This window comes from Denticeps clupeoides, chromosome 11 (genome assembly GCF_900700375.1).
Source record: "Denticeps clupeoides chromosome 11, fDenClu1.1, whole genome shotgun sequence".
Taxonomy (NCBI): Eukaryota; Metazoa; Chordata; class Actinopteri; order Clupeiformes; family Denticipitidae; genus Denticeps; species Denticeps clupeoides.
In genome coordinates this window covers 20,556,114-20,581,603 of record NC_041717.1, presented here as the reverse complement: position 1 = coordinate 20,581,603, position 25,490 = coordinate 20,556,114, and the positions used below count along the sequence as shown (strand labels likewise).

Here is a 25,490-nt window from a genome sequence, read left to right as displayed (position 1 = left end):
TGGTGGAACAGGACGGTTGTCCTCTCGCGCTTGTCTTGGAGCGACATTAGAAATACGCCCCTGAAACAATATACACCCCGAAAATATCGTCCCCCATCTGTGTGATTTCCGGTTGCAGATGCAAGACACACAAGAACATGTCCCGTGTTTCTAGAATTTGGTCTGACAAGCTTTTTTTTTTGGGCATTTATTTATACCGAACGGCCACACGGCAATTAACATTTTTCGGGCTGACCACTTTTATGCGATGGTGAACCGCTCGATTTTTCCCTGAAGGGACCGAGACAGATGTGATATTTTAACAGGAAACATGAAACGATGGGCAGAGCAGCGTTCCAGGCCTCTCAGAACCCTCCCCTGCCCACAATGCACCGGGATGTACTGTGCCGGCCGTTTCCCGGTCCCGGTGCGAGTCTGAAAGGTGCCATCTATTGTCCCCCGATGCGCCGCGTCGCCCCGGCAACAGCGGGGGCTGCTTACGAGCTCCATGCAGCTGGAGGGCACCACGCCCCGACACTCTCCCGGCGGAAAACCTGGACCTTCGGTGGAAACAATGACCGCCCTCCCTCCGTGGTGTCTCCGCGTCTTGTTCTGACCGCTCGCGTTCACACAGGGCAGGTTTGTGTTCCTCTTCGCCATGGCGACCCCATTAAACTCCCGCTACTCTCCATCGCCCGGCCATTTTTTCGGCAGCTTGTCCGTGGCTGTTAATGAAGAGCCGGTGATTTAACGGGCCGTCAAATCATTCATTCGTCACCGCGGTCAAATGGTTTCGTTCATATTCCTCCCGACTCGCCTCGTTTCACTCGCTTCTATCTAATCGTAATTGATCTTTTCCATTTTGCTCTGTCTAGCTTTGACGTGTCGGGGTCTCTCTTTCTTGCATTTTGAGAAGTTCATGTCTGACAACCAGCAACATTTTCCATTTTCCTCTTCCTGCCAGAGGCCGCGGCTTATCGGCCATTTTTCCCCCAGTTTTCAGTGGCTCCAGTTCAGTCTAGTTAGCCGACCCGGCCACTGGAGGTCCCAAGCCCGGGTTAATGGGGAGGATCGCGTCAGGAAGTCCAGACCAAGGACAGCTGGTTTAGGCTTGAGCCCGACCAGGTCAGATGAAGAAAGAGGAAGTTAGTTAGTTAGTTAGTTTGTCTGTTTAATGATAAACGATATTGGTGGTAGCCCAGTAGGTAACAACCTCCCCTACGAACCAGAAGACCCAAGTTCAAATCCCACTTACTACCATCATGTCCCTGATCAAGACACTTAACACTGAGTGTGTCCAGGGGGGGACTGTCCCTGTAACTACTGATTGTAAGTCGCTCTGGATAAGGGCGTCAGATAAATGCCATATATTTCCATTCAGCTCTTCCCAGTGGAAGCTTCAGCTCGTTCTTCTTTGTTTTTTTGGTTAGTCTTGTGCTGGTGAGTAGAGTCTGAGGTAAAGTCGTACGTTATCCGAACGCCCCGCGAAAGGGAAAACGAGTGTGTGTGTGAATGTGAGCGAGATGCAGGCCGCAGATAAAACCCACCACGTGCGAGGGGGCAGAGAGGGACACTGTCTCACATTCCATCACACGGCTCGTATGAGCACGACTTCGAATGTTTACTCTAGATAGAACAGCACACGGGACATCTCAGACACACGCAAACATCACACACACACACACACACACACACACATCCGCCTTGGCAACGCTACACCTGGAGCTCATGCTCCTGCAGCACGGCCCATGTCTACTTTCACACCGGAACGTTTGCGGTTTTCATGCTAAATTCGCCGCTCCAGGCAGCAGCGACTCCCATCTGTGTTTACACGTAAACAGCCGGCGAGGACGTACAGCCATGTTGTTGCACGGCCGCCGCGCGGCATTCTGGGAAGGCCCGCGGGAGCCTTCGGGTCTTGGTGGAAGGTGTGTGCGGAGAGGTTTCCTGAAGTTCACGAGGGGGCAGGAACTTCTCACTTTGTCTCACAATGACGGAGTGCCCACCGCAGTCGAGTCCACAGTTCGGCACGACAACTTGTGAAATAGCTGAGCGCGGTCGGAGGGGTGAGCGGAGCCGCTTCTCATTCTCGCCCGTGCCAAAGCGCCCCCAGGGGGATGCAGCCAGGGGCGGGAAAATGTCCAAAGTCATGCGCCGTGTACGAATCGACCTTTTGCACTGAGCTACAGGCTGACCTTTGTCCTGAAGCTCCTCAAACTATGGCCTTATGTGGGCCGAGCACCATTCACTTACAAACTTACTACTCTTACTACTCTTTCTTTTTAAAGAAAACATTTCATATTTAATAGCATAACTTCATTAGCAATTGAAAAAAAAACTAGAATTTTTTTTTTTTCTGTGTAGAATCCATATTTGTCCTGCATTCAGCAGGTTTATCTCCAGAATTAACCTTTTACTTTTCAAGAGTTGTAGTTGGACATAATATGGACATCTACAGTACAGGCCAAAAGTTTGGACATTCAATGCGTTTTCTTTATCTTCAAAACTATGAATGAACACATGTGGAGTTCTGTACTTAACAAAAAAAGGTGAAATAAGTGAAAACATGTTTTATATTCTAGTTTCTTTGCTCTGATTACTGCTTTGAACACTCTTGGCATTCTCTCGATGAGCTTCAAGAGGTCGTCACCTGAAATGCTTCTCCAACAGTCTTGAAGGAGTTCCCAGAGGTGTTTAGAACTTGTTGGTCCAGCTCACCCCAAACCATCTGGATTGGGTTCAGGTCCGGTGACTGTGGAGGCCAGGTCTCCACTTTTTGTTAAGTACATAACTCCACATGTGTTCATTCATAGTTTTGATGCCTTCAGTGATAATCTACCAACGTAAATGGTCATGAAAATAAAGAAAAAACACATTAAATGAAAAGGTGTCTTAACGTTTGGCCTGTACTCTATGTGTAGGACAATAAAGACAGACTTAAGCTTTCCAGAAGCTTCCAGAACCTCATGACGATACCGCAGAAGTCCATGATTCTTGGAAACATCTTGCTACCTTCATTTCTTTGTGGAGATAAGTTCAAGCCAAACTCAGTTAGACCTGTGCCTACTGCCTCGCCCCAACATTTCAAACAGTAGGATCTCTTGTGGGTTTCTCAGCAATGAAGACAGTCAGTTGGAGGAACTTCTACCTGCAAATCAAAAAATCTCTTCCTTTACAGATGTACAGCTTTTGCAGCTTAATAACCTCCAGGCTTCAATAGAGACCACGGGACACGCTGTCCTTCACAAATCCATGTGTCTTATGCAAATAGGAACGTGCGGTAGGGATTTGGAAAGGCGGCTTTTAAAGATTTCCATAATGACAGAAGTGCGTGTCGAGGGCCTGTAATCACTGCGACACCTAACATTCCTTTTCTCCGCGCCAGGTATAATCATCGCACCTTGCAAAATAGAAGGTACTTCTGCTTGCTGCTTCCACAGATTAAAGATACCAGCGCGAAGACGGACGAGAGTCGGATTTGCACATCTTAGCCGCAGATACTCGGCTCTCCAGCGTTGAAGAAGCTCTCTCCGTCTTCGTCGTCACCTCAGTGATCCTCACAACTTCGCTAATTATAATTACAGCCTGCGAGAAGTGTCAGACCACAAAGATGAAGGGCTTGCCAGACTCCATGATTACTATGTGCATTCGGCTTCACCTTTGAGTTGAGTTTTCATCTTCTCTTCGTCTCCAGTCGAGAGTCTGCAGACGGCTCTCAATCACGTAACACCTTTCATTTCTGGAACTCCCCCTTTTGCGGGGCAGCGGTGGCCCAGCAGTTAAGGAAGCGGCCCCGTAATCAGAAGGCTGCAGGTTCGAATCCCGATCCACCAAAGTGCCACTGAGGGGCCACTGAGCAAAAGCACCGTCCACACACACTGCTCCCCGGGCGCCTGTCATGGCTGCCAACTGCTCACCAAGGGTGATGGTTAAATGCAGAGGACAAATTTCACTGTGTGCTGTGCATCACATGTGACAATCACTTCACTTTAGATTTCGTACACTTATTTATATATATATATACTGCATGGGCTGGACCCAGTCAGATCTACATATACATACTAACTACATCTATAAACGACATATCCATGACACACAAGCTTCTTCAAAAAAAAACATCACACAGAATAAACTTGGGCGTGGTTTGAAGCGGTACTGGGGGTCTCGGCGTTCCGGATGGAATAAAAATCTGTAGAAATGCATTCGATGAAATTGTCCATGTCGGGGAAGAGGGCTTACCTTAAGTCAGCTGGTCTTGGCAGCAGTTTCTTCTTTCCGCTGAAATATGGCTCAAAGTCCTCGGATTTCAGTCTGTGGGAGTAGTCGATATACCCAGATATTTCCTGTCCACCAGCATTTCGGTCCCTTATGAAAATGATGGTCTGCGAAGGGAAAAAGAAGGAGGGGTGGGGAAGCAGGGAACCCTGGGTAAATAATCAAGCGACGTGCGATCCTGCGAAAGCCGACAGAAGGAGGCAAATCAATCGTTCCGAGACACTGGCGGGCCCCGAAGAACCGTGCCACAAAGAACAATAAAACATCCGTCCGTGTTTCTTCTACAAGCTCTGCTGGGATGCACGTCAAAATCGTTTTATTTCAAGTTTGTTCAAAAAAAAGCCCAGAACCGAATAGAGATTACGGTACTTAATGTAAAAACTTGAAATGACTAATATTCATTAGCAAAAACTCGTCAAAATGCAACGTAAAAAGGCCAGTCGGGCCTAACCTATATGCGATGTTCATGGACGTTTTTACACTGGTTGTGGCATGGGTGTGTAGCGTGGAGAACTTCATTTCTAAGTCCTCCCAACTTTTTTTTTTTAACAGTGTAAAAACTTTCCCGTCATGAATATCGCATAAAGGTTTAGGCCCAACTGGCCTGAGCCCGACAGAATTTGGCCTCGCCCAACCAGCACGGTATTTTGAAAGCTTTGAGCTCGACCCAAGCCGACATGCCGGGTCGGGTTCGGGGCAAGATTTACGGCCCTGTACAGCATGCGTGAAAGTTTCAGTTTTTTTCGTATTAAATTGCCGAAATAAACGACCCCTCGCAGTATTCTATTAACACAAACCAACTGAGGTCAGGATCTCCAAAAGACCAGATTTATACACAGGCAAACGCAGGTGAACATAAATAGGTTGAATAGGGTAAAAGTGCGTGGCCAGGCACCCCTGAACACGGGCCCGATAGCGGGATTCATTTACGGGGAAAGATTTACGTAAAACGACTGCTTTACTGCCTGAGAGGGGCGGTGGTGGCCTAGCGGTTAAGAAACCGGCCCCGTATTCAGAAGGTTGCCGGTTTGAATCCCGATCCGCCAAGGTGCCACTGAGGTGCCACTGAGCAAAAGCACCGTCCCCACACACTGCTCCCTGGGCGCCTGTCATGGCCGCCCACTGCTCACCAAGGGTGATGGGTTAAATGCAGAGGACACATTTCACTGTGTGCACCGTGTGCTGTGCTGCTGTGTATCACAATGACCTTCACTTTTTTTTGGAGTGGACAGAGACGTAGTTCGGGTTCGGAAACATGAAATGAGCGAGTGTTGTGGGAAGCCCGTGCGACGGAGATAAGGTGAGATGGGTCTGGTGTTGACACGATGGGGGCAGATAAACACTCTGCGCCGCTGGTCCCCCGCGTGTGTTTTGTCTGGACGACAGCGTTGAAAGATGGACTCGGGCGGGCCTCGTGTTTCGGCTCGTCTGTTTACCCGGATCATGCGAAAGAGTCACACTTCCGCGGCGTCTCGTCCGACAAGCTCAGTGTTCTCCCGACATCTGGACCAGACGCTACTAGAGCTACGCCGGCCCATATCACCACCACACGGGGGGAAGGGAACCACAGGAGAAAGAGAGGGACAGCGTCCCACGGCCACGCCACGCTGGACGGGGTCCCGGGCCCGCTTTCGTAAATTGGGGTGGCGGGCAATAAAAAGTACGGAGAAAGGATTGGAGCGGGTGGCGGGGAGCGTGGGCGCCGCTTCGGAGCACAGGTGTCCCTGCAGGATACCAGGCGCACAGCGACGTGTTCAGGTCGTGTAGATGCCGAAGGCACCTGACCGAAGTGTCTAATTCGAAGAAAAATCCATCTTGGGCTGCACTGCGACCACGAGGCACTGAAACCGGAGCGCAAAACCCCAAACCCATAAAAGGAAGGAGGCCACCGACGGGGCCACAAAGGTCACGAAGGTCTGCAGGTATTCTGTTGGGGCTGCGTTCCACGTGACTCCAAAATTCTGGATAAGAAAAGAGATTTATGTCGGGTGGGCAATTCACAGTTCACCTAGGTTTTATTTGCCACATTCCAAGCACTAATTCCAAGAAACATCATATTTCATATTCATAAATATTCTACCAGATCAGATCAACCAGACCTCGCCAAACAGTGGTGGCCTAGGGGTTAAGGAAGCGGCCCCGTAATCAGAAGGTTGCCGGTTCCACTGAGCAAAGCACCGTCCCCACACACTGCTCCCCGGGCGCCTGTCATGGCTGCCCACTGCTCACTCAGGGTGATGGGTTAAATACAGAGGACACATTTCACTGTGTGCGCCATGTGCTGTGCTGCTGTGTATCACATGTGACAATCACTTCACTTCACAAGGGAAGGTTAAAGAACCTTCGCCAATTAAGAAAATGTATTCATAAATTAATAATACTCAGTGATATTTTTCTTATGAGTTCTAATCAATTATTACATTGATTAGAGTTTAATAACCGAGTGAACAGACCGGCCCTCTCATACACGCAGTGAGGAGACGGGTACCTTCTCGCCGGTGCCCCGGGGACAGTCCCGCTCTGTCGGGGAGAGGCGTGCAGGTGTCTCGGGGTGTCAGCTGGGGCCCTGTTTATTATTGGCGGGCCCGGCGCTATTCGGGGAGGAATTCCGGGCCACCACCAACAACTGTGCAAATTTGTCGGGGCGAGGAAAACAGGGGTCCGCCTCGCTCTCCCCCTCCGGCCTCACTCCTGCCCTTTAGGTGTTCCTCCAAGGGGAGCTACAGGGAGGAGGTCTCTGTTTGTCTTGGATGGAACTTCACACGGTGATGCAGGCAGCGGGAACCAGATGGCCCGGGCGGTGTTGTTGCTTCTGTTCTGCCGAGGCCGAGGCCCGGTTTACACCTGATAAGGGCCTGGTCCTGGTACCACAACCAACATTTCCAGCCTGCTCGACTCTTCTCGGAAAATAAAAAGGTAGAATATGATTCTCCAGAAACGGGGACTATGTACTCTTGGTGGTCTGGGAAATATTTTCCTTAATCACAATTTACGAGGGACGTGTGTCAGGCCTTGAGGCTGCTTCGTGGGGTGGAAAAATGTGAAGTCCACCACCGACTCTCTTGTCCAGAACCTTCTGCTCAAAGACATTTAGATACATTTACATTACATTTACATTTAAAGCATTAGACGCCCTCATCCAGAGCGACTTACAACGTGCTTTCAAGTTATAAGTTCTGGTTCACTAGGACCCCGACTATGAATACAAATTTTTTATTCACTCTGTTCTAGTTTCTATACAAAAGTCAGCCGAGAAGAAGGTTACAAGTTCATCTAAATATTCTCTAAAGAGGAAGGTCTTGAGCTGCCGTGTGAAGGTGCTCAGTGACTGGGCTGTTCTGACCTCGAGGGGAAGTTCATTCCACCACCGAGGGGCCGAGACGGAGAAGAGTCTAGATGAGCGTCTTCCTTTTACCTTCAGAGATGGGGGGACCAGGCGAGCAGTACTGGAGGCTCGGAGTATACGAGGTGCAGTGCGAGGTGTAATAAGGGCTGTGAGGTAGGATGGGGCTACTCCATGTTTGGCTTTGTAGGCCAGCATCAGTATAGATATTTTCATGGTGCTATATACGATGTGGTGCACTGCGGATGTCTGCGACTGTCAGATGCAGTAGTTTGCATCTGAACGCGAACATGCACTGAACACGTTGCCATTGGCCAAGCAAGTAATATATAACAAGTTGGCCCCGCCCACTGTGCATTTGAAAATATATCCACGCACACACATTTTTGTCTCTAACACGTAATAATGTAATGCCAGTGTAGCTCAGATGACAGATTATTTTATATGAATAATTATACATTTTTCTCCGGCTTTAAAAAAGACATTTTTGAAATAAAGTACTAATTTAATGTTTGTTTGGTGTTGGGCGTGGTCAGGGGATGACCACACCAACGTTTACCGATTCCCTGATGGGGTTAAACTGGTCCAGGATGAGGAAGTAGGTCGGGTGTGTGGGAGCTGTCAATCATGCCTACAGTCCCCTCCCCTTTTTAAACTCTGCTCATAAAAGCACCATCAAAGTTCATGGGTGTCAGAAATAATTCCACCGGGTGGGTGGTTAGCTCCTCCTCTCCAACATTTCCGTAAAATTCTGAACCCAACCGTTTCTGTTCATGTTGCTTACATCACGTCCCCCCGTCCACAACTGCTCGGGTTTTATCCTTTTGTCCGTGTGTGTGTGTGTGTGTGTGTGTGTGTGTTTGCAATATGCATGAAAATAATCAAAAAGAAGCTGTCTCCATCCGCTCATAATTACAGGGCGTGTCACTAGACAGATGTCTTGGCAGCGGGAGCAGAAACGTAAAAGCCAACCGTAGCGAAAGACTGGCTGCACCGCGCTGCGGTGGCGGCGTTAAATCTGTATTTACCCGGAGCGTTTCTTAGCATTGTGCGATCAGCTGCCACGTGAAAACAGACCCCGACACACTCGCGGAGAAAGGAAGGGAGAGAGAATCCGTATGGGAAAAAAAAACGACCTGTGGGCCCTACACGCTAGATTCAAAGCAGGTGGCGTGACTTTTGGTTAACCATTAAAAAAAAAAAAAAAAAAGGGGGTGCGAGAGAGAGAGAGAGAAGAATGTGCTCATAACAAAACCCCCAAAAAATCACGGGGTGGGGGGAGGGGGGTGACAGATGTTTGAGAGGAAGGTGGACGGGGGCGGGGCGTTTGTTTACCCATGTGTTCAGCGTCCTTCGTGTCCAAACACGGGGTCCGTGGGTGTTTGCGCCGAAAAATAAATAAATGCGGGACAGGTGTCCTGCGACCGGCCCCTTCCTTTCCGTGCCGCAACAACAACAATACACACACAGCAGCAGCAGTAGGCTGCGGTCCTGCCCCGAGGTTCCGGGCAGATGGACCGAGGCAACTGTGGCCGTGGACAGGAGGGGAAGTGAGCTGGCCAGCCGGTGGGCGGGTTCAGAGTGAGAGAGGTCGCCGAAAAAGCCCCAAACCACAAAATAAGAGGCTTGGGCCCATATGAACCAAATTACAGGGGACTCGGAGAATGAGAAAATGCCATCCTTCTTTTCTTCTTCACGTATATATATACACACACACACACATATACACGTGTGTGTGGCTCCCCGCGGGAGTCAACAGGTTCATTAAGGGCGGTAAACGATACGGAGCCGTTTACCTGCCGTTCGGCCTTCGGGCTGACAGGCGGATGTGTGTAACTGTGTGTGTGTGTGTGTGTGTGTGTGTGTGTGTGTGGGGGTGAGATCTCCGGGCCGCTGCGGTAAAGAGGAAGGAAGGCGGGCGCGGACGAATGACGGAACCCGAGGCAGATCCACCTTAAAGCGAGCGCTGGCGGTGTACGTTACCGCAGGCCGACCGTGCGCCATCGCGTCCTTCCGTCCCGTGTGCTTTTGCGGCGATGGGTTTCACTCGGCTCGGCTTTGTCAGTTTGTTGGAGCGGCGTCCCGTTCTGCAAGCGATACGCTCTGTATGAAATGACAGATATATGATGCCATGGGCAGATACAAAAAAAAAAAGTTGTATTATTTATATAACAGTGAGCCACTTTCAGTCGTTTTTTGGGGCTTTTGATGTCTAAGCAGCAGGAATTTTTATTATTAGCATTATGCTAAGCATGTACATACAGAACAAGATCATCATATTTAGCATAATGCAATTATGTTTTTTATATTACGACAAACCACAGGCTCAGCTTCCCGTTCATGGATCCAGTGAAACGCTTTTGGTGTAGGACAAGACTTCATTCACGTCTCTTAAACCTGTCCATAGTACTTAACCGTGCTGTCCGTGTGTAGACGTCATGTCTGCTCGGCCTGGCCAGGACTTCATACAAGCCTGATGGATGAACGATTGGACAGAACACATGTGGAGGAAGACGTTTGCGTCTTTAGAAGAACACCTGTTTTTTGATAGATGACTTTTATTCGATGGTGAAACGCCTTCTTCTGGAAATGGTGTCTTGCGGGATGGGCCAAAATTCCTAATCCATGCTACATTCTCATCGCCCCATAACCTAAATATGAGAATTACATGTTTTCCAATCGTCCAGCGGAACATCTGAGAGAGACACAGCTGCTCCGTGTGAAAGCATGGACTCATTTCTACATGCCAGTAGACCAGAATGCGTCTTCTCGAATTCACTGGGATGGACCCACATGACAGAAGTGTTGCTACTGACAGGACGTCCCATACAGGCTTCTTACAACCACCCAGGGGCCGTGGGTTGGTGTCGGGACCAAGATGTCGGAACCATGCTTGGTGTAGATGGTTCTCGGCAATTGGTGGAGTGACCAATTACAGTCTGAAATCGGTTCCTCGTGGAGCAAGACACCGCGTCATGGATGGAAAACTCACTTCCCACATAGACGCCTTCATAGACGCCTGGCAGTGAACTCTTTTCTAATCTTTTCACCCGTGCCACGGATAGAAGCCACTTTTCCGCACCGTCTTGTTCAAGCGCTCTGCCCCGCTTGGGAAAGGTAGCGTACAGAGAGAGAGAGAGAGGGGCAGAGTCCTAAATAAGACACCCGGCGGCGAATTACAGGCCAGGCTCGGCGCAGCCCAGCTTGGCGGGTTCGGCGAGGAGCGCAAGTCAGCCCGGCGGAGCCCCCGGCGGAGCTACGACGGTCATTTTCTGCATTCCTCCGGCTCCCAAATTGCTTGCGGCGACGGAGAAGTGGAGTTTAGCCCAAAAACACATGTGGGCCGCGGCGGCCCCGGGGGAGCGGCGGCGGCGGCGGCCTCCATATCTGCGAGCGCGGGAGCCTCGGATTATGGTCTCATCAATTTCACCAAACACCTTGCTGAAGCCGTACATACTTTTATATCGCCGTAAATTGCTGTCACCCGCGGGAAGATGGCAGCGTCGTCATGGGAGCAAGGCCGTGTATGGCGGCAGCACCGTCATCCCAGGCCCTTTACAGCATTTACCAGACGCCCTTATCCAGAGCGACTTACAGTCAGTAGTTACAGGGACAGTCCCCCCCTGGAGACGCTCAGGGTTAAGTGTCTTGCTCAGGGACACGATGGTAGTAAGTGGGGTTCGAACCTGGGTCTACTGGTTCATAGGCGAGTGTGTTACCTGTAATGCTACTACCACCCTTACAGTCAGTAGTTACAGGGACAGTCCCCCCCTGGAGACGCTCAGGGTTAAGTGTCTTGCTCAGGGACACGATGGTAGTAAGTGGGGTTCGAACCTGGGTCTTCTGGTTTATAGGCGAGTGTGTTACCTGTAATGCTACTACCACCCTTACAGTCAGTAGTTACAGGGACAGTCCCCCCCTGGAGACGCTCAGGGTTAAGTGTCTTGCTCAGGGACACGATGGTAGGAAGTGGGGTTCGAACCTGGGTCTTCTGGTTCACAGGCGAGTGTGATACCCCACTAGGCTACTACCACCACTAGTAAGGAAGATTGCAAAGCTCGGCACACTTTCGAGGGGCCTGCGTGGTCGTCGGCGAGCTCCGGGAGGCTGACGGAAGGTTGTCCCGACCGCAATATGCCGGCTGGTTTTACGCGCCTGGGCTGAAGTCACCGAAGTCACTCCTGCGAGCGGGTGAGAGCGTGTGGGGCGCCGAGGGGACGCCAAGGCCCCCCGGAATTCTTTGTCACAGCAGAACGCCACCTGCGCCGACGCTGCGGTTAACCAGCACTCCCTTCACGAGGAAAAGGGCTGAACTCCGTGTCCGCTGGACTGTGGGAAATTGTAACGGCCGATTGTTTATGCCGCTTAGTCGATTGTTGCGCATGTTCGTACGTGTTTAATATTGCAAATAATGTGCAAATATGAAGGCAAAAATGTGACACCTGAGCCTCAAAATATCTCCCATGTGTATACTTGTGTGGAGCTGAGATGACAAAAAAGTTCACTTTGACTTTGCATCAGTAAAAATAAACCTCATTATTCCATAGATTTGACACTCCTCCCTTTGTTAGTGCTTTCATGAATACTTGATTCTGATTGGCTGGAGTGGCTGGAAGACAACTTTACTGCATCTACAGGAAATCACCATTCTGAATTCGAGGGCTAGACAATTTTATTCAATTTTAGCCACACTGGTATAGACTAAATGCGAGTCTTTGTTGCATTTGTTCATGAATACTTGATTCTGATTGGCTGGAAGACAAGTTTACTGCATCTACAGGTAATCACCATTCTGAATTCGAGGGCTAGACATTTTTATTCTATTTTAGCCACACTGATTTGTTCATGAATACTTGATTCTGACGCCTGGCGAATCTACGATTCAGACTGGCTAACATAATTTCACAGCTATTTTATTCACATTCTAAAACAATTTAAATCCAACCACAGGAATGCGTCCGAGGCACAGTCAGCCGCGGTCCAGAATAGACTGTATTTAAAACGACTTTTGTCCAGTGACCGCGGCAGAAGCAGCGCGTTGACCTGCCCCTTGAATACTGCGTACGCGTACACGGCAGGGTGATCGTGGTAGTAAAGATCTCTTACGTTTGTTGAAAGTTAGATAAACTGCGATATGAAGACACCCTGGGGGTGGGGCTGGAAATGCCCTGAATAACAATGAATTGAGAAAAAAAAAATGTAAAAAGCGCAGAACCGCACGCTTTGCCGAACTCTTGCTTGTGCAGGTGCACGTAACCAAAAGCAGCTTGGGGTTTAGTTCTACCGAGATGCGAGGGCCTCGCCCGCGACCCTCCGCCCCTCTGACTTTGCACTTTGCACACCAGCGTTTATTCGTGTTTCCACTCTTTGTTTTAGGAGAGGGGATGGCACCGCGTCCTGGCCCGGCCGCTTATGGACGTAACCGGAGACGGGCTGAGGGTTTCCGGCACATGCGCCTGAGCGAAAAACAGGCCGTATAAATAATCGGAGCCTTGCGGTCGGGTGCCCCCGTGGACATCTGGAGGCGCATTTCCCTCCATACTCCTCGAGAGGAGGCCCGGGGCCCGCGCGGGAGCACACAAAGGAACAGTTATCGGAGTCTTTCGCGGGCCCGTTTAAGGACAATTACGGCTGCGGAGGAGCCCGTGCCCGAACGCCATCTGTCCGGCCTCGGCGCAGAAATGAAGGCTCTCAGATTCCGCAGCTGGACATGAAAGCTCGCCACAAACAGTGCACTCCCTTCCTGTTGTTTGAGGCCGGCGTGTTGAGCAGGGGCAAATAAATGCCCCGCGTAGTTACTGGTCGGACGTAATTAAGGCGCGGCCCACGCACCCTGACCTCCACCTTCTCTGGTGCCCGCGATTGCGCATTTCTTCAATTTAACAATGACCAAGTCATTTAAAAAACGGGTAACAACTAATAAATGGCAGGATCAGCCATCCGGGCAAACATGAGGCAATACGAGCTGATTTTTTTTTTTTGGCTTCTTCTGATCGGAAAGTCTTTCTTAGGTGAGAGGCATTGCAACATGATTTTTACATTTACTTTTACAGCTCTGGTCCAGAGCGACATACAGGTGCTTTAAAATGCCCATCATCCAAATCATTTGGTTCACTAGAGAGCGATCTGTAGATACCATTCGCTAATTCTGAACCCAAAAATGTTATTTATTTTTTTTCATTTTATTATAGAAAATGTACATAACAGTTATTTTTTGTCTAAATGCTTTCTAAACAATTATGATATACCGGCTGTACGGACAGGAGGGATTCGGTAGTTCATTGTCCATAAGACTTTTCAAATGCTCAATGGGCTACAGTCTGGATTGTCCAATTTTTTTTATAAAAGTTAACAATATACATTATACATACATAGATATATGATTGTACGTTGTTTCCTTTGATTCTACATACAATTATTCATGGCCAAACAGAAAGCACAAGCGTTGCCAGATTTGTGTGTGTCTAGTGTGGGCGGAAACGTTTAGTCATCTGGCAACGTTGCTCAGGTTGCACTGCGCTTGACCTGGTCTTCGTGTGTCATGTGCAGGCAGGTTTTACGGGCCCTGGAACGTCCATACGCAGATACTGCGTTCCGCTGGCATGTCATTAACACGGTTCCACGCCGAATGTGAGCCGGAAGATGAGATACTTTAAAATCTTCTCACTATGTTTGCGTGAACTTCCTGGAGGTTGAGGGCACTTGTGACCTCAGGTTCATGCATGTGTCTGGCTGCCCCGTTCGGAGGGAGTTATCACAATGGGACGCGTAGGCCTGTTTGTCCTGGAACGGCGTAAAACAGAGGAGAGATCCGAGTGAGAAGCAGTCACCGTAATTACCGCTGGCTTCTCGGCCAGGCCCATAGCAGGGCTCCTATAATTAGGAAGGACAACCCCTAAACGTGCCCCCCAGTCAGCTTACGGCCCCAGTCACTGAGGGAGCCATTAGAGGGGGGGGTTCGTGACGCTCCCTTGGAGCTCCAGGCCCCGGCTCCACACCCGGCACGCCGTAATTATGCCGGACCGCACACCGCGCGCCGGGGAAGCGCCTTTTTCCTCGCCTCCTCTCCCCGCGCGGCAGCGCTGCCAGGTGTTCTGGAGAGCGCGGAACCGCCGGTACAGAATGAGGCGTAAACAGTAAATTCCCCCGGCACGCTGGAGATACGCACTTCCGGCACGCCCAAAAAACGCAGCCCAGAGGCCCTGGTGGGCAGATGAAAAGACTTCTTCTGTAAACATCACCGGCATCCAGGCCGTGCCACCACCCCTCACCTCACCTACTGCCACATGTGCGCTGGACGTGGAGTCTGAGGTCACTGGGCAGTAACGCGCGCTTTACAGCCCCTCGGGGCGGATTACCTCACCGGGACCGATTCGCCGGCGCGGCTGAGGGCAGTTCGCGCCGCGACAAAGTGCCTGTGAAATTGTGCCAGTTCACTTTACCGGCCCCTGGCAGCCATCGTGGGGCCGTCTGAGACGCACCTACACCAATGTCTGATGAGCATGCTCCAGCTGACGGAGCCGGGCCCAATGTGGGAAATGTAGAAATGCGATAAAGTCCTCCTACGCCGCCATGGAGAGGAAAATAGCCTGCAGCATGCACGGAAAAAAGAGGGGAAGGAAATAATTGCTTCTCATGGGGTTTTGGGCGTGGGCTCCAACCTCTCTTTCTCCCTTTTTACTGCCCTTTTGGTTGTGGGAGGTTGCAGATGCACCTGTGCGGGCTCAGCTGACACCTCTCAGGGTTGTTGCCATAACTCCCAGTGATCAAAGCCGGGCAGAGATCATCTCCAGGAGATGATATTAGATCTCACGGGCAGATAGAGCGCTGCGTTCCCACCAGCGAGCAGTCTGCTGTTACCTGAGCCACTCTCATGGAAAAAAAAAGGGATTACTGAGTCGAAGCCTGTGACGGTTCCAGACTTTTCACCTTGCAGTGGTGCTGTTTTGGAGCCAGGTATGGCTCCTCTTTGGTTTAGACTATGGAAAGCCATTTAATTTCAATAGCCCTTGTAGGACCATGGTGAGCCATGTGAACCCCTCTGGAATGAAAGTGTCCTGTGGCCTTATGTGTTCTCCTCCAGGGACCGAACAGTTTACAAATGTGCCACTATGTTGTTTAATAAGTGACACATTTTCACCTTTTCCATAGATGTCCTATTATCTTCTCAGGTTCAGGTGTCATGAAGTGAGCACCCGCTCATTACTGCTGCTTTACCCATCAGAAGCTGACCTGTTGAGTTAGTAATATTAGTTATACCTGTTTAAGTTTTGAGATTTGTTGGATTTTTAGGTGCTTGATTCAATCCAATGGCCATTATTTTTTATCAACTTAGTGAGCTTTAAACTAACTGAGAAAAAACTGGCTATTGATCCTAAAAAGAATTACATCACATGTGCACGACTATATAAAATGTATTAACGTTAATACTAATACTTAATACTGCTAATATTTCATACAAGATTTTGTCGTACAAAGCTACTTTATACAGTTGAAAAGCTGATAACGTGTCATGGAAATTTCCCACACAGTCAACTATGTATATTTGCATGCGGGTATGAGTGTGAGAATGTGATAATAAATCAAGAGAAGACATATCTGATCTCCTCGTCAATTGTAATTACACCAAACTTTTGGCTTTAGAAGTATTCTTTGGCTGGAAAAAGTGCTTGCATGACTTTAAAGCCTTGGGTGGGGTGCAGTTTCCACCCCCAGACCATTTGTAGCATTCTGATCTTAACAACTTAACCGAGAAGCGGAGAACATCAAGTGCATTTTCGATGTCCTCGTGTCACGCGTTATTAGAAGTTATAGAACACTTCCGTTCGAGCAAGGCCGTTCTCATGGCCTTGTGGCTCTTGGGTAAAATCCCAAATCCCAGAACCTAGACAGGGTGTGACCAGCCAGTGGTGGACCAGGGCTGCTTGAAGAGGATGTGCTAAAAAACGGCATCGCAAGAAAGGACTCCACCATCCGAAAAAGGCGCAAATTTGGCCATTTCGCCTAATTTTTTCAGCGTTTTTTAGCCTGTGACAGAATTCTGATTGGCATTGTGTCCCATCAAGGGGACTCAGAAAATCATTCTTTTCCTTAGTTTTTGATCCATTTTCTTAGTTCAGAAGTGCTTATTCCATGGAAGACGTATTCCATACAAGAATTAATCGAGCAATTCATCTCAGACGGTGGCGTCCCTGAAAGCAACATTAGCTACTAGGTTTACTTGTACACAGTCGTGTCAGTTGTTTCTGTTTTTGTATTGAATTTTGTATTGTATTGAAGTATACTTGCAAGCATTTTATTTTTTAAGTTAAAAAGGCTTTTATTGTCAACTACATCAGGTTTATGCAAAACATTTATATATGCAATTTTTGTAGTTTTAGCCCTTTAGCAATTCACTCTGGCATGCTGTCAATCATGCCATTCTGGGCCAAATCCTGACTGATGGTGACCCGTTCCTTCATAATCATGGCTTGGAGTTTGCCAGAATCTCTGGGTTTTTGTTTGTCCACCTGCCTGCTGAGGTTTGACCACAAGTCCTCAATTGGATTAAGTTCCGGGGAGTTTCCTGGCCATGAACCGCAAAATTTCAATGTTTTGTTCCCCGAGCCACTTAGTTGTCACCTGGTCTTATGGCACGGTGTTCCATCATGCTGGAAAAGGCATCGTTCTTCAAAAAAAAAACTCTCCTTGGATGGTTGGGAGAAGTGGCTGTTGGAGGATGTTTTGGTACCATTCTTTATTCTTGGCTGTGTTCTGAGGCAAAACTGTCCACTCCCCTGGACGAGAAGCAGCCCCACACACGAATGGTCTCAGGATGATTTACTGTTGGACAAGACAGGACTGAAGGTAGCGTCACCTTTTCTTCTCCAAACAATCATTTTTCCAGATGCACCAATCGAAAATGGGCTTCATCAGAGAAACTGAAACTGACCAGTCCTCAGAAGTCCAGTCCCTGCACTTTTAGCAGAATATCAGTCTGTCCTTGATGTTTTTTCTTGGAGAGAAGTGGCTTCGTTGCTGCCCTTCTTGACACCAGTCCGTGCTCCAAAAGTCTTCTCCTCACTGTGTGTGCAGATGCCCTCACACCCGCCTGCTGCCATTCCTGAGCGAGCTCTGCACTGGTGGCACCCCGATCCCGCAACTGAATCATCTTTAGGAGACTTGCTGGACTTTGTTGGGCCCTGAAGCCTTCTTCACAACACTTGATAACTCTGATAAATGGTTGATTTAGGTGCAGTCTTAGTAGCAGCAATATCCTCATCTGTGAAGAACTTTTTATGCAACGCAGCGATGACTTGCAGGTAACCACGGTTAACAGAAGAAGAACAATGATTTCAAGCATCACCGTCTTTTTAAAGCATCCAGTCTGCTATTCCAACTCAAACAGCAGGACAGAATGATCTCCAGCCTTGTGCTCCTCAACACTCTCACTTGGGTAATGAGAGGGTCACTGAAATGATCTCAGCAGGTCTAGTGGTGGCAGGGCTGAAATGCAGTGAACTTTTTTTGGGATTAAGTTCATTTTCATGGCAAAGAGGGATTTTGCAATTCATCTGATCGCTCTTCATAACATTCTAGAGTATATGCAAAATGTCACGAATAAAAAGCAAACTTTCTTTTTACACTCGCATGCAAATTGCTACAAGCTTCTAAATGTGATATATGAGTAGTTGCTATAAAAAGGGACAGGTTAACACAGCATTAATAATTACATACATACCGGCACGCAATACAGCAGCATCAGCTGTTATGGTTTAATTATCATAGTTTTCATTTGTATTGTGGTCAATATTTTTATTTTCTGTTATGAAGGTCATTTATGCCATTTTAATGGAAGAAAGAATGGAGGGCATTTTTGCTTAGAAATCTCAATCTCACAGACATAACAACATCGGCAAAAGTTAACAAAGTTGGCAGCTTTTCTTGCCCTTTTGGATGCAAGTTTGTATTAAGAACTGGCGTAAAATGTTGTGGTCCTTTATGAGGTGTCGTTGTGAGACTGAAACGTAGCTTCGAAATAATTGAACGTCACAGCCGGGTGATATAAATAAAGTGGCTGTTCGGTTCAGCCAAATGGCCTCTGGGCCACACAGTGTCCCGGGAAGCCTGGCGACGGCCTTTGTTGGGAGTCCTTTTGCGAGGCGCGCCTACCTCCGACCCCCCCGCACCACCAGAGAGAAAAGCCGCGTTAAAGTTGCGAGGAGGAGATACCATCACCGTTAAATCCCAGCCAAACGTGTAACGTCCGTGCAACGTTCGCCGGTGAGCACCGCGATCACTGCCTCTTGTTCGGCCTTTGGCTCGAGCACAGAAGGCCGAACGCGGTGGAGTGTTTAAACCCCGCCTTGGCCAGAATGCGGTGGAAAGTACGAGGGACGGGGAGCACAGGTGCGGGCGCTTCTCCGGAAAGGCAGTAAACAGGCCGTCCTTGGCATCGCCGGCTACGTTAAAAGCGTGTTTTCGCTCGCCGAGGCTCCTCCTGACGACGTCCCAGCCAGCAAGCCGGAGGCGTCGGAACCCGACACCGAGCAGCCAGATGCTGGCAATAAACATCATTTAAAACAAATAGGAAGTGTTTAAGGGGAAGGCGGCTCTCGCTCTCATCAGCAAGCGGGGCCTATTTAGGGTGTAAAAAAAAAAAAAAAAAAAACGCTCGTGCCGTCCAAGCGCTTTGAGCCTTTAAAAAAAAAAATAAAAAAATGTGGTAGCGTTTTATTGGAGGCTAAATAGAGATAATAATTTAGGCGGTTAAAAACGATTTAACAAATGAAAGGCCTGTTAAAGATTGATTCTCAGTCGGTAATGAAAGGTTCGGCGGACGGAAATAAACACGGGGCCGCGGCGGAGCTTATGATTAGACCTCTCAGGAGCACGATAGGCTTAAGTAGGAAGACACAAATGCGCCATATTTAGGAGCTGCATGCATTACCTCATTTTAACGCAAACCATACGAGGAGCGGCGCTGCAAGCTTTTCAAAAACCTCTTTAATTTACAATAAAATAAAAATAAAATGACTTTTATTGCTTCATTTACCATGTAATGTGTAACGATTTCTTATCATCGAATGTAATACTAATTGTATTGAGTTTCTGGTAAAGTTGCAGATGCTACAGCGATAAATGTAGGTAATTATGAAAGGGTGCAGCAGTGAAAAGGGTGCAGTGGCATGCCGAGTGGCATGGCGCGCGCGTCTCGTGCCCGGCCGCTGGGAACCATAAAGAATCCGGCTCTCCGGTGTGTTTGTCAGATCCAGACAAACTGTGTACACTGCAGCTTCCTGCCGGATTATGGGACTCCAGCTCCTTACAGCAGCGGCAGCTAATGATGGAGGACAAGCCCTCGGTGTGCCGCCGGGGCATTTATATGCCACAGAGCACAATAGTAACATTGCCAGGAAGGCCTGAGTGTTGTTTTTTTACTTTGACAGAGGTCAAGATTATTACTTTAAAATATAGTTCTGCACCGCCAATCAAAAAAACTTTACATATTCCATATAACCGACCTGCAATATAAGCTTACAAAATCATGCATTTTATTATCAGTCGTGGTGGTGAAAAAAAAGGTTTAAATAACATATTCAGTTACTTTACTTTACTTTACTTTTAAAGTCGCTTTTATCCAAAGCGACTTACAAGAGGACGACACCAGGAATTCTCAGTGGGTTTCTATAGATTTTGAGTTAAAATCTTGTCAGGAATAGAACATGCAGGGGAACTGTTAAGTGCTAGATGATTTTCTTGATTTTTTATTATTTTGTGAGTGTGTGTGTGTGCGTGTGTATGTTAGATTCGTCTGAAATACCTTTTGAACAAGTGGGTTTCCAGCTGCTTCTTAAAGGTGGTGGTAGTCTCGGCTAGTCGAATGGAGCAGGACAAGTTGTCCCACCAGCCAGGGACAACAAAGGAGAACAGAGTCGATTGGGATCGGAGACCCCGTGAAGAGGGAATTTTCGGTCTCTAGTTTAGTTGCTTCCATTAACTGTTTAGTAATCAAGCGCCTCGTTTCGAGTAATTACTCACCTACTCAGAACTGGGTTATAATGACTATAATAAGGAAAAGACAGGGAAGAGGAGGAGACAAGTGAGGTGCTATGGGAATCATTAGCACACGGCTCACACCTGCAGTTGGGTGGGGGTGGATGGTGGGTCGGCCACCGTAATGACCAGGGCTGCCGTGACACAAGCCAGAGCGCCTCCACTCCCTGTAATTTGAAAGTTATTTTACAACCCATTATCGTAAATTCCCCTCTTGCAGGGCCCGGTTTTAGTATCAGTTTATGATCCGCGAGTTGTGCCTGCAGGGCACCGAGGGGCCGATGTCAGTAAGTGGCAGCTGAGCTTGTCCCGAGGAGCGCTGGCCGGTCCCGATACGGCCGGCCCGTCTCAGCGATGACGCCGTCTTTCATTTTCAAACATCACAAGAAGGCCCATGCTAATCACCCGCTAAACAGGAAGTGGCTGCTAATGAGAAACCACTGGAGCTCCTGTTCATTGATTCTCTGGACCAGTTGTGGTCCCGGATTCTGCCAGAAGTGCGGTGATGATGACAAAGTGATGAGAACTTTAACACAGTTTTCTGTGTTACAGTTAAAGTATGGATAATAATGTGGCTGTTTCCCTATGGAATAAACGGCAGATTAATTAAGTTTGTCCTTTTGAGATACCATTCAGTCAGTCCAGGGTGCATAATGTGGTTTTAAAGCCACATTAAAAGCCGCATAAAGCCACATTAAATTGGTGAGTTGTAGTACACAAACATCTATTTGTAATGTTTACACATGAGGGTGGTAGTAGCGGGTAAAACACTCGCCTGTGAACCAGAAGACCCAGGTTCAAATCCCACTTACTACCATCGTGTCCCTGAACAAGACACTTAACCCTGAGTGTCTCCGGGGGGACTGTCCCTGTAACTACTGACTGTAAGTTGCTCTGGATAAGGGTGTCTGGTAAATGCTGCAAATGTAAACGTGAATGTTTATATTCCATTTAATGTGCATCATTTATTACATTTTATTTGCAACCTTTATCTATCTATCTATCTATCTATCTATCTATCTATCTATCTATCTATCTATCTATCTATCTATCTATCTATATTTATTTATTAATGTATTCCAATTCATTTGACAGTTACAGTTTGCCTTTGGGGATTTCTTAAGTCAGTGAATCATTAACTTGGTCACCATTGAGACTAATGAGAGATGACATCTATTGGAAAAAATTGCGAAAAGGTTGCAGTGATTATGGCTGTTGGATTCATTTGCATTAATCAGTAGTATAGATCAAGTGCCATCTGACTTCTTGATGTTTCATCTGAAGAACATGGTCTCCAGCTCCTTTAGATGGCAACAATTTATCACCGACACCCAACGAGTAAACTAACCCAAACTAATCGTACGATCCTACAAAGCTGCTTCACCACCCCTGCCCCTGTTGTTGGCCTCAGGACGCCACCCACATCAACCTGTTTTTCTCCCCCATCAGTCAGAGAGCTCGTCCGGTATCTCATCTTCAGGAGGAGGTTAACGTTCATGAAAAAAACGGCCGATATCGCCGGAGAGCCGCCGCCCGCAGGACACGCTTCAGGGAAACAGCTCTCTCTCTCTCTCTCTCGCTCGCTCGCTCAGCCGCGCACACAGGCCGGCCAGTGTTGCAGGCGGCGAGCTCTCCAGCGGAGATATGTCCTACACCGTGTTTCCCAAACGCCGGATCAAAGCGGATGACATAAGCCAGCATGCCCTTCGGAGAGGGAAGATAAATGCGCGGCACGAGGGCTTTATCAAAGGCCTGCCTGTTTTAAGATCCTGATTAAAGTCACACAGCGCCCCGCTCCCCCCGTCCCTGTGGAAATAGGTGTTCAAACACGAGCCTGTTTGTGTTGGCCCAGGAGCTCCGTTCGGCCAGCGCCGAGACCCAGAATCTCCAGGCTTTTTTTTTAAGGAACACAGTTTCCCTTCTCGCTCGCCGAAATTCGGGTAGAGGTGAAATTGTGCTCGCCTATCCTGTTTGTTTGCTGAGGGGAGGACTGAGGGATTCCGTTTTACGTACACGCAGGGACAATTCCTCAAAGGAGACAGAGCTCCGCCAGGAGTGAAAAGGGGCTGCAGATTTAGAGAGTATCAGCTGGAACCAGATGGTGGCTGGAAGTCCAGAGCTGATAGCTAAAATGTTGTTGAGGAAGTGATGACACTCGGACTCAAGGAGCATGAGGCACCAGGGGGAGGCTCGTGGGGAGAAGGGTAGGTGGCAGGATTTTAACACCACTGTCTCGGTTTTCACATTGTTTCCTAAAACCGCCATGCAGTGTGTGAAGTGTACTCGTCACAGTGGTGTGAACGTGAATACCAAATCCTACGTAGGGCCGCTTTGAACCAGATACTCAAACACTGAGGTCTTCAAAAGCCACTGAGGTCCCCTTAATTAAGGTACAGTACAGGCCAAAAAGTTTGGACGCACCTTCTCAATCAATGTGTCTTCTTTATTTTCATGACCATTTACGTTGGTAGATTCTCACTGAAGGCATCAAAACTATGAATGAACACATGTGGAGTTATGTACTTAACAAAAAAAGGTGAAATAAGTGAAAACATGTTTTATATTCTAGTTTCTTTGCTCTGATTCCTGCTTTACACACTCTTGGCATTCTCTCGATGAGCTTCAAGAGGTCGTCACCTGAAATGCTTCTCCAACAGTCTTGAAGGAGTTCCCAGAGGTGTTTAGCACTTGTTGGTCCAGCTCACCCCAAACCATCTGGATTGGGATCAGGTCCGGTGACTGTGGAGGCCAGGTCTCCACTTTTTGTACAGAACTCCACGTGTGTTCATTCATAGTTTTGACGCCTTCAGTGAGAATCTACCAATGTAAATGGTCATGAAAATAAAGAAAACACGTTGAATGAGAAGGTGTCCAGACTTTTCGGCTGTACTGTAGGTCCCCTTTCATGGCTGCCCACTGCTCGCTAAGGGAGATGGGTTAAATGCAGAGGACACGTTTCATTGTGTCATTGCGTGCTGTGCTATGTTGTGTATGACTATGACAGCTGCATACTGTCACGGAGAGGCACTCACACAGTATGCCGACCATCCTTGCCGCCTGATGCTGGTGGGTGTCACGACATGTTTACAATTCCTAACAGGGTGCAGCAAGGTTTCTGGGGGGTTTCCATTACAGTGGGTTTTTTTTTTACTATTTTCGTATGTAGCATGTGCTCTGTAAATATTTGGTTGTGTATTTTTGTGTGTGGTTTTCTGTGTTTTTGTGTGATTGTGAAATGTTGTATGATGAATTTAGATTTTTCGCCCAGGAGGAGGGGCTACAGGTGGGCTGAGCCTGTATTCGGCCTGGGCAGCTGAGGCCGGCGCAACGAACATTTCACGGTGGAGACAAGCGAGGTCTCAGTATTATTTGGGGTGGCCTGCACAAAAAACTGTGTTTATGTTTCTTGTCATTTAAAAAAAAAAAAGACTTTTTAATCCGCCTGTAAATATTTGCATGTTTTTTTTTATTTCACTTTTTGTGTGAAAAAAAAATCAGGCAATTACAGGCTGGATATTTTTCCATTTGTAGGACACAGACATATCAATAATCTTGAGCAGTTGAAAATGAACAGACTGTACATGGTCAGTAACACGTGATATGTAGCACCCATAGAAATCGTATCGTTGCCATGCAGTAAAAGCGGTCCTTACGTCAAGGTTCATGATTGTTACCATTGTGGGATATCAGTACTGATAACTCTTGGGTCGAACCTATTGTCCACGGTACGTAAGACATTTTAGCCTCGCGGTTTCTAATGCACCAAAAAAAACCTTTCTGCAGATTTTTATCAAAATTATACGTCAGGATGGATTGCACATGGGTGCCACGTTATTATCAGTTCCAACAAACAACGTTATCAGTTCTTGCCCTGACACCTCCTAAACAGCAAACAGAACCAGCGCCTGCTGGCACAGGCCACGTACGCACGCCGCTCCAGCAATGACGCTGCAAGCGCCTAGTAGATCTGAAAACTGAACACATAGGACGCAGCAGAGGCATCTAGATTACCAGCATAAACTGTTAACCTGAACAGTGGATGACGTCACGGCATGGGCGATGGCACATATCTAGGAGAGGGCAGCTTATGGAACAGATATATCTGCCATCCTCAGAGCGAAATGTCAAGAGGCAAGAGGGGGAGACGGTAAATAGTAAAAAAAAGAAGCATGACTTTAAACAGACTGAGAGAGAAAGGAGGAAAAGACGTGGCGGCCAGATGCGTGGTCAGTGTAAAGTGGGAGAAACTCGGCGCCATGTTTATTCAGGTGGAATAATGTGCACGGGCTGCACTGTGGAGATAAAACAAAGAGGATCGCGAGGAATCCGCCTGCTTTGCTGCTGGGACTGTAGGAGACCTGAGCAGCCTGCGATGCTGGTGAACGCAGCGGGGTTGCTGTTTTTCTCCATCCGCTGGACTAGTGTTGGGAAGATTACTTTAGAAATGTATTTTGGTACAATTACAAGTTTGCCGTATTTAAAATGTAAGAGTAGTGTGAATATTTTAAGTACCATATAAAAGTAATGTAGCTAATTGTATTTGATTACTTTTTGATTACTTTTGTAAATTATGATTCAATGTTGCGGTGTTTACTAGAGTCAAACTCTTATCAATATATGAATTAACATAATTTTGACTGATCACAAGGTCAGACTTCAGACCTAATTTTCCTGTAAGATCATACAGTTATAAGATTCACATTTACATTTGCAGCATTTACCAGACGCCCTTATCCAGACCGCCTTACAATCAGTAGTTACAGGGACAGTCCCCCCTGGAGACACTCAGGGTTAAGTGTCCTGCTCAGGGACACGATGGTAGTAAGTGGGGTTTGAACCTGGGTCTTCTGGTTCATGG

General features: G+C 47.9%; 1 protein-coding gene across 1 annotated transcript in view; it reads right to left on the bottom strand.

The window, feature by feature from the left end:
- cfap299 (cilia and flagella associated protein 299) overlaps positions 1–25,490 on the bottom strand; it is a 60,075-nt gene that overhangs the window by 5,236 nt on the left and 29,349 nt on the right. Inside the window, exon 4 of the mRNA XM_028996921.1 lies at positions 4,219–4,361. Within this exon, the coding sequence (XP_028852754.1) occupies positions 4,219–4,361 (143 nt within the window). The remainder of the gene's footprint in view (positions 1–4,218; positions 4,362–25,490) is intronic.